This window comes from Bombus huntii, chromosome 11 (genome assembly GCF_024542735.1).
Source record: "Bombus huntii isolate Logan2020A chromosome 11, iyBomHunt1.1, whole genome shotgun sequence".
Taxonomy (NCBI): domain Eukaryota; kingdom Metazoa; phylum Arthropoda; class Insecta; order Hymenoptera; family Apidae; genus Bombus; species Bombus huntii.
Window position 1 is genome coordinate 5,645,375 of NC_066248.1, and position 12,896 is coordinate 5,658,270.

Consider the following 12,896-nt stretch of genomic DNA (forward strand, 5'->3'; position numbering starts at 1 on the left):
TTATGTTGTGCCACAGTGTACGTGCCTTAGCGGAAGTAAAAAAATCCATGTTTAAAAGGTGACAATAATTTCCTATGTTGTGATCGACTGTGTTCAGTCGTTACAAAACTATAACTGGGCCAAGGCAGTGCCGTGTAACATTTTTTCGTGACGAATAACGAATAGAAGCATATCGAATGACAGAACACGGAGGGGCAGACAAACCTAACCTCAATGAAGAGCGTGCTACTGCACCGCGAAAGATTCGTCACCGGTAAGTTTCTAGATTTTCATTTTTATATGGGTTTCGGTGTTTTTCATTGAAAATTACCCAAAAATGAGATGAAAAATTTCCATATACGAGTAGCGTTTAGAGTTGTATTCGTATACATCGGTTGGTGACGCGTGTTACTTGGATACACCACACGGTTTCCACCAACCAATCAAAATAGAGTATACGTCGCCTGACTCGCCAATCAACCAATCAGAACGGTCTGTCAATTTTTTGATTACCTTGTGTGAAAATCTATAGAGTTTGTTACCGCTAAATATACGTAACTGTCGTACAATACAATATGAATAAAAATTTCGTCCGTTTGTTATGCAAAGTATTGGATTCTTGTATTAAAATTTTGAGAAATCGTAGCGCTATAATACGTTTATTAAATAAGAAAACATACACTTCCGTGTGCCTATGTAGTGCTTCGTAAAATTAAAATACACTAATAGCTTATACGAATTCACAGACGATAAGTTAATTTATTTATAAACTAATCTTCGTATAACTATTTCATTCCAGCTTGACAATTTATATTTTACCCTTTATTTGTAGATATTACGTTTGTTAGTGTTATCGAGCGTCATTGAATTTATTTATATTTCATAATTGATAATATACGATATCTATTGATCGTCGATTTTTGCGATAAAGTAATAGCTTTTTAAAGATCTTTTCTTTCTCTGTCGACATTTTCGGTTTGTATCTTTTCATTCAGTTCAAATATTACATACTATCGTGCATTGGTCAACAGGAAAATTGTATAAATAAAAGAAGAACAAGAATACAAGGAAACATTCGAATCGAAGATATTAAAAGTTAAATTGTGGGAAAAAATGATAGAATGTTTCGCATATTAGTATACAAATGTTTTATAGGCTGTCAATCGTAATACCCGCGTTGTCGATTATGCAATAGATGATACTGCACTTATCAATGAACGACATTTTACATATCATGCGATTTTATAAAATCCCATATTCACGTGATCGGCGACCTTGATAGTCAATCTTTTGTTGCATTACTAAATATGATATCTAGTATCGTGCTAATTATATCTCTAATTTTTCATAGATCGGTTGATTAAGTTATATATATGTATATATATATCATTTTGAAAAAGATCGATCCAACTGTCATTAATTACGGTGGATAAGTTTCTACAATTACAAGAAATATTTAGAAGATACATGTTTAACTATTTTTATGGAAACAGATTGATTTGAAAATACAAAGATATTTGAATATAAAAATATCTCGCGCTACCGTATATTACATACGTTAGCATTTTGATCGTGATTATTCGAGCTTGAGCTGTAGCTTGTCTTGAGATTATGTCAAGAACTTACTTACATTCAGAATAATTATTGTCCATCAGCTTTTCGCACCTGCGATATGTATTTTATCGATATCATAAAACTGTTCCTACTGTCTCTAAATTACAAATTTCACAAGACAATTGAATATACTGTAGGTGTATTTCGAAACGGTCAAAGGTTCTCATCCCCTCCACGTCATTCTCTATCATTCCCACACCATGAAACTACTGATAATGTTAATAAAAAGCGTTCCCTTATTAATGTTATCAGCAACAAGTTGTTTGTATTGTACATATAACATTATTATGAGATTTTTGTCAAATATAATTTAATCTTATAACTTCGTACGTATGATTAAAGTTATTGACGTTATACATACTTGACGATCGCATTTTAATCTGTAGTTTTTTGCACTTACTGTTCATTTTTTGCGCTATTAGTCAATTATTAATCAATTTTTTTGCGTAAAAACATTCTATACCGCGTGTAAAAAAAATTGTACAGTATGAAATAGGATTTAGAAAATGTTCTTCCCTCTTGCCAAATCTAAAAGCTTACTGATTACGGTGAGAAATTTCATTTCTAATTGAATTTCTAATATCGCCTAGGCAAAACAAAAAGAAAAAAAGGGCAAAACAAACAAAGAAGAAGGAAAAGAGAAGAAGAAGCGTTGTTGAGGAGCTAGCGAACGTAACAATAAGTTTACGTTTAGGTTGAGAGTATTATCACGATAGACCTCGTTAGATAGACGATTTGTAAATTACTGATACACAATCAGGCAAGCACGTTCTCAGTTAGTTGTCGGATTTGTGACTTAACATCGTACGATTCTTCGTAGAAGTCACGAATCGAGCACGCGGCATTCGCGGTCAAAATCTTCTCCGTCTCGATTAACTATCATCAAAGCATTTCTCCCGTTCGGCTGATAAACGGACAACTTCTTTCCGATCGAAATAGCGAACACGTACAGACTTATCGTCGACAAAGCTGAGCATTCATTTTAATGTGAAGTACGAAATGTTGTTGATCTCTAAACGCGATGATTCTGACTCTGCAAACGGAACGTCTATTCTAAAGTCTGAAAAATTTCCAAACAGACTTCCCGTACAATTTGATTACGTAAAATTATTAATATACTGTAATACAACAGATGAATTACGTATTTTACGACAAGAGACGAAGGAATGGTACTCGTATTCGTAAATGGAAATTTGCCACAAAGTTATAGGTTTGCAAATTATAGAATTAAAGAATTCCTAAGCAAAACTTCGTGCATCATTTGGTTAAGTAAAAACTGACGATATTACTGTCTGGTACGAAGTAATGTAAAAATGAGTAACGATGGAAATGAATTTTCCTTTTCAAATACACGAGGAAAGTGTAAATAAGTTGGAAGTTTGTGAAATAATTTCACAGCTAATTTATCACGATTAATCGAAGATACCAGAAGTTTCGTTTTCGAAATAATTATTACCTAGATCGATATCAAATACGAAAATCGATTATCGCGATAGTTACCTTGCGAAGGAATCGCAAAGAGATTTTTTTATATTTTCTCCAACGCAAAATAATAATAACAAATAATATATGAGAATAGTAACAAAGAATAATGTGAAATAATATATTGGATAATACAGATAAATATACCGCATGACACGAGTTACATAATCTTATATGTAGAATACCAATCCATAATACGACTGGATATACGCATTTACATCGTACGTTTGACTATACTTATACACGTGGACGTCACCAGATCGTGTGAATAACACTCACGTCCTTCCTCCTCGTGGTAATGTCCATATCGTATCCCTCCACTACGTATTACATGCGTAGCTATCATTACGTTTTTAACGATCGGGATCCATTAAGATGTTGACAGCACTGTTCAAAAGAAAAAAAAAAAAAAAAGAAAAAAAGACAACACCGGGAAAACAAGGAAGTTCATTTTCGTTTCAGAAGATTGAATAACACCGTTGATGACTTACATTTACAAGATAATAACGATTATCGGCAAACAAATTGAAATATAGTTCATTAAAGAATCGCCGTAAGTGACGCGAAAATAGGAAAACGAAGGGACGAATGCGAAGAAGCGAAAGTACCGGGAACCACACGTGTGTAGAACAATTTATGCGTAACACTGATCTTCCAAGACAACAAACAAAGTTAGCGTTGGGTAAAACCGCGGATAGACTGTAGAGGCTACGACAGAAGCTATAAGAGCGTTTAATTGTAAAGCTTAATCGTGAAGTCGACTAGAATAGCAGAAAGGAGCGAGCACACCAATATATTATCCGTCTGTTCATCGATAATACCACAAAGCACTGAAACATACTGAATAAAAGTCGCTGTCGAACGAATCATCGACCATCGAAGCGTTACGAGCGGACGAAGAAAACCAAACGACGAACGATCGTATCGGTCTTTCTGGAACAAATTCCTTTGCTCGAAAGTGAGGAGAGCGTACTTGAAAAAAGGAACCGGTTAATTCGAAACAAATTAGATATCGACGAAAACGATGAAAAAGCGAGGAAAGAAACTAAGCACGCGTGTCAATCACATTTTGACCCGCACAAAAATTCTGACCATCGGACGCGATATCGGCGTGGATCGAAAACGCGTTGCCGCGAAAAGTTCAGTGGAAACAAACACAGTGTCGTCGATGTCTGACGACCTCTGAACCTTGTCGTCCGGTTTCTTCTTTTTCTCTCCCCCCCCCCCTCCCTCCCTCCCTTCCTCCCCCCTCCCCCTCCCCCTCTCTCTCTCTCTTATTTTTCCTTCTTATTTCTTTTTCTTCGTATCGTTTCAACTCCGCGTACGCACGAGACAATCTATGTACTCCGTTCGACTCGTATTTCGACGCCAACCGATTTCCTCTTCTCCGTGTAAGTCGCGTTACGTTGACGAAGGGGCGCGGTGTCGGTAGGAACAACGTGTGCACGCTAGTGCGTCGTCGTATCTCCTTTCGCGCTTGCCGTCGTGAAATACGAAGTAGTAATAGAAGCGCGACGATGACGAGGGCACGTCGTACGATCGCCTGATCGCGTTGCTAGGAATCTACGGAAACAGGCGAAATCGCGAGTGATCTTCTTTCGAACGAAATTTATCTACGATATAAACATAAAGAAGGAATTCTTTGATATAAAGCATAGAAATAGAGAAGATATAAGGATTAAATCTTCACTTTGCGAAATATTAATTGCAATTTCGTTGTATTGACATCGTTACTTCGGATATTTCTAACTTTCTCTTTTTCAATATTTCGTCGGTTTGTCTGTTGCTTGTCGTGGAAAATCGTCAAGCACCAGAAAGGATCATAGAGGAGGACTCAGGCAATAGGATAGCGGCGGAAAGTTGGCGGGAAAAGTTCGTCGACACGAAGAACGCAAATATCCAGAGATCAAACTGTCACCTGGTATGATTCGAGGTCTTCTGGATACTTTTTTCGGTACATTGATGATCTCTTAAAATCGTTGGAACACAGTAACTCGTGGTGAACACGCGTTCTCCCTGAAGCGTTTCGGCGAGGTTCACCGTGATTCGCTTGGAATATTAATCGGATCTTCGTATCTGTGTTCGGTCTGTATAATTATCGAAATTTGTCTCTTTGTATATATATATATATATATCGTAAGGTGTGATAGATTTTGGAAAGTGGAGTAGAATTATTAGAAAAATATGTACCGGTTTTAAAGCGCAGAGATCGTTATGTTAAAAATATCGCGCGGTTTATTTGAGATCAGTTAAAAAAGTTGGAAATTTGGTGCGCCTCGAAATTCTCCCGTTCTTCGATCTTAACTTTCATCTTGAACGATTTTGATACGAAAAAGATATTATACGATTATATCGGTAAACTTCAAGGTTCGTGCAATATTCCATTCCTGGTCTCAGTTCGCCACGAATAGCTTCTGCACAGTACCGCACGAACGTATCCGTGTCCTATGTATCGGTAAAGGGTGAAACGTTCGAAACGGATATTTGATTAAACGGAAAGTGCGTGTGTTTTCGTTTAACTTTATTCGCTGTATCATTTTTCTACTTACCGAACTTCGGAATCTGAATGATATAATTTTGAATCGCAATAATAGTAGCAATAATAAAGATCGGAAAACGTACGTAACGTCGGAAGAAAGCAATAGAGAATAATGAAAATTGTGTCGTCGATTAAAGGGTATAATAAATATAAGAGGGACGAAACAAAGCGTAGAGAAAAACGTACCAAGTAGATTGTCGTTGATTTTCTAACTTCAATATCGCTGCACGATTCAACAAGAATTATTTGAACATGACATAATTGAAAATGAAAACAACGTGTCACGTTTAGAGACGTAAGACCTTTAAACTTACGCGAAGGATATTCTGCACGATTCCTAAAACAAACAACATGTTAACGTTACGACGATACTTTGAAAATTTTAGACGAAAAAGACACGCGTTTAGCTGCAAAAGCAAATTTCGAGAGAAAAAAAGAAGACGATCTTGCGATGGATCGATACAAGATATCGAATTTTGCGTTCTGCTTTCTTACACAAAAATACAAAAAATGAAAAGAAGTAGAAAATGCAGTCCCTTACGGACTTCGATGAAAACGCACGAACTTTCCGTTTAACATAGTAAGAAACGCGAGCCCCAAAGACATATTCTCGGATAAAGGGTCCTTTACTTGATCCTCGGAAATTCTTTCAAGGTTTTATTCAAGCTCGACAAAGTGATTCCCGAAGTGTTCCCTCCGCAGTTCTTCTCATTGCTCCCGTTTTCGTTGGCTTCACGTTCGCTGTAATAGCACGCCGATACGTTCACTTTGGACCTATTTTCACGGATCGAGCTCAGCAAGGGTGGTGGGCTGACATTATACCAGCAATTCGTTTCTTAAACTTTGGTAGAGGAAACGAGGGTGAGTAATCAGGCTTCCTCGAAATTTGGGTTGGCTTCCTTTTTTTTCTTTTTATTTTTCTCTTGGTTTTGCCCTGCTTCTGATTCGTCTTCGTTGGTGTTTTCGTTAGAGGTGGGTGTTTGTAAAGACGCAAAATGCTTGTATCGTTCGCCCCCGGATAAATTTGAAAGAAAGATGGAATTTTTGGCTCGCGAGAAACCTGTTTTTGTGCTTTCTTCGCATAAACGATACCGATGAATTGATAGCGAGCAAAGTCTAATAAACACGAATTCGTTGGTCAATCGCGAGCCAAGTAAAAGTACATTCGCGGTGTCACGATATCTTCGTGTGCAAATTATTATTTAGCTGATCTTGAAGAACTTCGAATTACAAAGATAACTTCGAGAACCTGGAATTTCTCGAGATTTGAGGAGCTCCAAGATTCCAAGCTCTCGCGCGTCCTATCCTCACTTTCTACTTTGTCCGATGATTTTCACTAATCGTTTTTAGTGGTTTTGGTATTAACAATTTCCTTTTGCAGTGGTATTTTTTCCCATTTTTCGCTCGAATCTCAAAAACAACGGAAAATACGGTTTACCAAATGTAACTAATCATCATCGACGAAGCACCGAGTACTAACAAGTTGCTAATCTACGTGAACACTCAGGTGCCTCTTGAAAGTTTATTCATGAATTTAAAGGATGTCAATGTATCGTAAACACTATAAAGGTCGTATCGGTGGTGACGTACGATGAGCGAGAATGATTCGATTGAAAGCTTTAACGCGGGTTACGTTGCCTGACGATACTGGCATTATTGTTCTTATCAACATTGTATTCGGTTGTACGAGAATCTCGTAGCGGAACTTCACCGATCCACCGAGTATCGAAGCTTATTGACACAATGGATAATTGATGGTTTAAATAGCTTCGTGACCTCTGCGAAATATATGAACCACGTTCAGAAGCCACGTTAATCGAATCCGTAAATCGGAAAGTACAGAAAAGCGACGACGCTACAAACGCTGCTCTTCTTAAGTTTGGTTTCCTCGCGACGAGCGAACTCGTGGAAGAAGCATTCGTTTCTTGAAAATCTAGCGTCGATCGTGTTCTTACGCCATTGCAAATTAAAAAATGATCAGAAGTGGCGCTGAACAATTTGTCTTCTTAGAGGCACATGCACTTACACTAAATACTTTATAGCTTTCATGTACGTTCTCACATTTATTTAATATTACATAATAGTACAACGATGGTATTTATGTTTTATTACAGCGTGACTGAAATTTCAAAATGTTTCGTATAATACGACTTAACGTGTTCGTGAAAGGTTTCGAGTGTTCGAATACTTTCGCCAGTTACCGTATACATCGTATAATATTAGAATTAACAATAACCACGGTGATAACAAAATTAATCATAACTGCGATAATATTCAAATTAATCATAACGTGTCACGAAATTCACGCCTTCGTACTATCAGTTTGCATGTCTACCATTTCATCTGGCTTTCGACGAAGTTGGTCATCTGGTTGGGATTTCCGAATTGTTACGTATGCAAATAACAAGCACGTGCTGGGTCGGATCACCCGAAATACAACGGTTGCTTGACGAAGAAATGCTTCTCTCGTATTTTTCGTTATTATTGTTTGGGAAATGCATGCGGTTTATTTGGCATGACCACATCTTCTCTTGGCCACGTCACTTGGATCTTTTGCCTACGTGCTACGGGATATACTCGACGCGATTCAATTGAGGGCCACTCGCAACACAATCTGTCGCAAAAAGCTCCAAAGATTTGCACGGAAGCTTATCGAGGACGTTATATTTCCACGAAGGAAGAAACACCGCGTGAAATGCTTCGATAGATAAATTAACAAAAAAAAAAAAACTGATCAGCGTTAACGTCAAAGATTACAGATAGATGTAAACAAGTCGAGAAACTTGCAGTGCGTATAGATGGTATTGATAAAATTTAAGATCGAAGCTTGCGATAAATGCGAACGAAATTGATAAGTTTTACGATCGATGCGTACGAATTAATAACACGGTAACGACGTGAAAAATGAACGATATAAGAGCTGTTGAATGTTTAAAGAGTGGCCCTTGGTGTTCAAACGGCAAAGCGGAAAAGAGATTCGCGAGCCGCTATGGGGAGAACGCGATAGCGAATTTCTATAACTCGCTGGCCACGAGATTTACTTGCAAAGGATGTTGAATTCTCTTTAAAATATGGCCGATCTTGAATGAAACGAAACACATTTTGAAGGTAACATTGACAGAGAGGCAGACGACAAGGAGAATTCGGAACAGAACGTGAACAGGTCCAACGATTCGAGCAGCACCATGTCGGAAAATCCAGTGAGCTTCGTCGTCGGGGAGCCCGACAATGATCGCAGCGAGGAATTGGAGATCGAGGATAGCTTCCCATCCGAATCATACGATATTACCACAACGCAGGTGCAGCAGAATGCCATGGCTGGTTTGATCGAGCGCCGCAAGCGCCTCAGGTGATCTTTTTTTCCTATCTTTTTTTTTTTCTTCTCTAGATCTTGTATTTCTATTTAAACGATCAGATAAAAGCGAACAGGTAAACGACATAATTGAAAATACGAAACACGGTAGCCGAGAACGGTCACTCTCGTTGACGCGACCCTTTTGTATTCGATTTAAGGACTCGCCACGGATCCACATGGATCCTATTGATGTTCGATGGATAAGCGATCGCGGTTAGATTATTTTTAGCCGAAGAATTATATTTTTTTACCTCAAGTGGCGAAGAGATTAGTGGAAAGGAAACGTTATAGATTTATATGATTTAGATATTGAAAAGGGACATACGATAACAAATGATAAGATAAAGTAACTAGTAGTAAATAAAAGTCAAAACAAAGAAGATGTTATCGACATGGGAAATCTTCTCCAACGAGGAAAATACTATGTGTATATATATATATGGTGATAACTATTATTGATTGATCCTGATCGATCTTCGACAGATCAATTCTCACGAGATTTATTCGAAGATCAGATCTTTTCGAATAACCGTTAATGACTTTGGAAATTATTATTAAAAGGCAAGGGCTATTGTACGATAATGGGTACCTTCTTTAAAAGGAGAATTCTTCCTTAAGAAGTTCTTCCGTTTTAAATGGAGACATCAGGAGTTTCTACCACGTGTTGAACCATGGGAAGTGGTATACGATTGTTTGTTGGGCACAGTTGCCCTGTGAACGGTGTCTATTCTTAAAAGACAATTACCCTTCACCATGACAATGATCTTTAAACGCTCCATAAGGATGAATGAGAAGTTATTAAGATCGTGGACGATTAGGATTGATTCATCTTCTTGTACTGTTAGGAGAGATACAAACGAGACGTGTTCGTTAGGCTAGCGGGATGTTTCAAGTAGCATAGCAGTATGATTTACGTGATCTTTTTATGATATCGATCTGCATTCCATGAATACGCTATAGGCAAATTTGAAACTTGTTCTTTATTTTTTTTTCTCTTTTCTAGTAGAACTCTGTCGCTATTTACGTATAATTGTGAGCACTTTTCATTTACGAGAGCAACAAAATGTAGTCATATTATCGACTCGAACGGTATTGAATATTTACAAGGATTTCATAACACATAGAACTGTCTTTATGCATGAAATTCGTCATTTTTTTCTATTTGCCGTATTTCATCGTATAACGTCATTCTTAGATTTATCAGAAGATCGCAAGACCAAAAAAAAAAATTGTTTATGAAATTTAGTTAATAATTACTAGTTTCAGATATAAAAATAAAATAATTAAACAGCAATTTAACTGTTATAAGAAATACTGATTGATATCCAATAATTAAATTGCAACACATTTATATAATTACGTAAGTTAAAGCTTAATTACCATATATATTATGAATAAATAAATATTCTCTTTATAAATTATTTATATTTCATTAAAATTTTCAAATTTTATTAAATAAAAAATTTATACGTTTATGTCATAAAATATTATAAAACCTGTGTGCCTGTGTGTGTATTTATGGAAAATATACAAATGAAAAAATACATCGACCGTACATAATATATGTATAAAAACTTACAAAATAATCGAAGTATGGTACAGTATGGTTTTATCTACTGTACAAATCAATTAATTTGCTTTAATCATATTCATTAAAATATATATAACATATAGTTTTTGGATGTTGCTTTATTAAATATTCTTAATTCTATGCTTAAAATTAAAACTAATTATTCTGTCGTTTTCGTCAACTACATTTCACAAACGAACCTTCTTATTTCATGATCTTTAAAGTCAGGTCACGTTATATCATGCGGATTTCTCTCCTACCATCGTTTCAATGCGTATTTAGCTAGGATTTCGTAAAATTTGGAACGGACCTTGAACAATTACTTCTGTATATGATAAAACGGACTAATCGTTTTCTCAGCAAGCCGCAAACATCGATCATTACGTAATAATCGTATAAATTATTCATAATTGTATATGACATTTACAAGATAAAGAAAGGGTAACATTCGAAAATATAAATGAATTTTACTTACAAATTTTTCGTAATTCACGAACAAAATATAGGACATCATAATCATTTATTTCCGACATTTATCTTCTTAACGTTACGCGTATTCGTAGCGATGTACATTTCGATGGCGAGTAAACTATAAATTGCATATTGTTGCAAAACAGTGAATGCTTTAACGTTATTATTATTATCATTTGTTGTTCCGAACGTGTATTTCGGACGATAAATTTAAAGGTAATATGTCCATTACGTTAGATTACATTACGATATATGTTTAACGTCGGTAATGTGTATTACGTAAAAATATATTACATCATAGACTAATCAATAAGAAGACGAAATAAAAAAGCATGTAATTTATTTGTATTTCGCGTATCGCAATTAATGATATAAAAATAATAATCGAGAAAGTAGTGTATAAAATATTAACTTATTTTTATATTGAAAAAATATTGTTAACCAGGTTTTGCAGTTTACAGAGGCCAAGTTTACAAGATCCAGTGTAATTTTTGAAGTTTACAAATATATCGTCTAAAATGTCTTGAAAATGCTATGAAAGAGAATTACTGTTTCCCAATACGAAGTATGTCTTTGAATTAGATGGAACGAAACGAAAGACAATCGCGAACGTGAAAGCTTTGAACTCCACGATACTTACAACAATTATTCAGCTGCTTTAAATTTCAAATAAAAGACGATGTTCATGAAACGCCGATTGTCAATGCTAAGCGACTTCGTTACGAATGAAAATTGTAACGCTAACAACGATCGTTCGTCGACGAACGCTAATAATTTTGCACTTCGTAATATTGCACGATTATGTAATCGTGACAGTATTTTAAAGAAAAAGTAGAACACCTTGCAGTTCTATCGGTTCGCGTGATATTTTCTTTATTTAAATGAAATCTCCGTTCCTCATGAAACGTTTATTTAAACTGAACTGTGCCCAGTAAGACGACGACTATTTTGCGATTCACGAAAGACGTTCGCTTTTTTCACGCCGTTTACGTTAAAATTAATACCGTAAAAAATTGTAAAATTCTGACGAGGATTAGGCTTCCTTCTCTCTTTTTCTTGTTGTTACATTAACTATCAATAAAAGAAGCAATAAATGTTTGTCTAATTAACCGATGTTCGACCTAATGTTTAATGTAAATGTAAGTTTAATGTTAATGTAAATATTCTTTTTTATTAAAAGTGGAAAAAAAAGAATTTTTTCCAGCTTTTCACAAACTTATGGAGAATCGGTTTTCGTAGCGATCGCGATGAATTTCATGTTTGTTTATTCTCCATCGCGTACGTAACATTTTTCCACGGCTATTACGAAGTTCAACGTGAAGCAATACGATAACAAAATTATGTATGGAAAGTGATTTCAACAGTAGCATTGAAGAATGCAACGACGATCTACCTAATTAAGTTTCATTAGAGTCGGTTATTATGTATACCGCCTCAGTAAGTATAATATTTCTTGGAGGCTGTATTCATCGCTATTTCAAAATAAGAAAAATGTACTTACGTTCCTTTTAATGAAGGTTGATGGATTATCTACCTGCAATTTTCCAATTACTTCGTCACCATCGTAACTTGGCCTTAATTAGTTAGTCTTTCATTATTCTTCTCTCAATCTCTACCAGTAAACAGCATATCCTAAATACGATAACATTTATAGAATGTGACCAGATTTATATAATTACGTTGCACTTGTGCACGTTGCTGTAATTACGATTACATGATATTATACACCTGTAACAGTACTTACATGCATCTGCTGTTTATATCATATTTTGACTACTCCTTGGCTTTACAATCTCTGCTACATACGCGTTAAGTATCCTCTCCCTAAAATTTTTATGACTCTTCTTCTAACATTATTTATATCGAGAAAGTCATATATTATTATA

At 35.8% G+C, this 12,896-nt stretch overlaps 1 protein-coding gene across 10 annotated transcripts in view; it reads left to right on the top strand.

The window, feature by feature from the left end:
* The window catches only part of LOC126871070 (acetyl-CoA carboxylase), a 27,859-nt gene continuing 14,963 nt past the window's right edge, over positions 1-12,896 (top strand). Inside the window, exons 1-4 of one of the 10 annotated variants that reach the window (XM_050629445.1) lie at positions 2-253; positions 4,884-5,029; positions 6,269-6,475; positions 8,723-8,963. In XM_050629445.1, coding sequence (XP_050485402.1) covers positions 4,999-5,029; positions 6,269-6,475; positions 8,723-8,963 — 479 coding nt within the window. In that variant the 5' untranslated portion in view covers positions 2-253; positions 4,884-4,998. Of the gene's footprint in view, positions 254-4,359; positions 5,030-6,268; positions 6,476-8,722; positions 8,964-12,896 lie in introns of those variants that run through there. The other 9 variants (XM_050629443.1, XM_050629446.1, XM_050629451.1 and 6 more) reach the window with 9 other exon arrangements.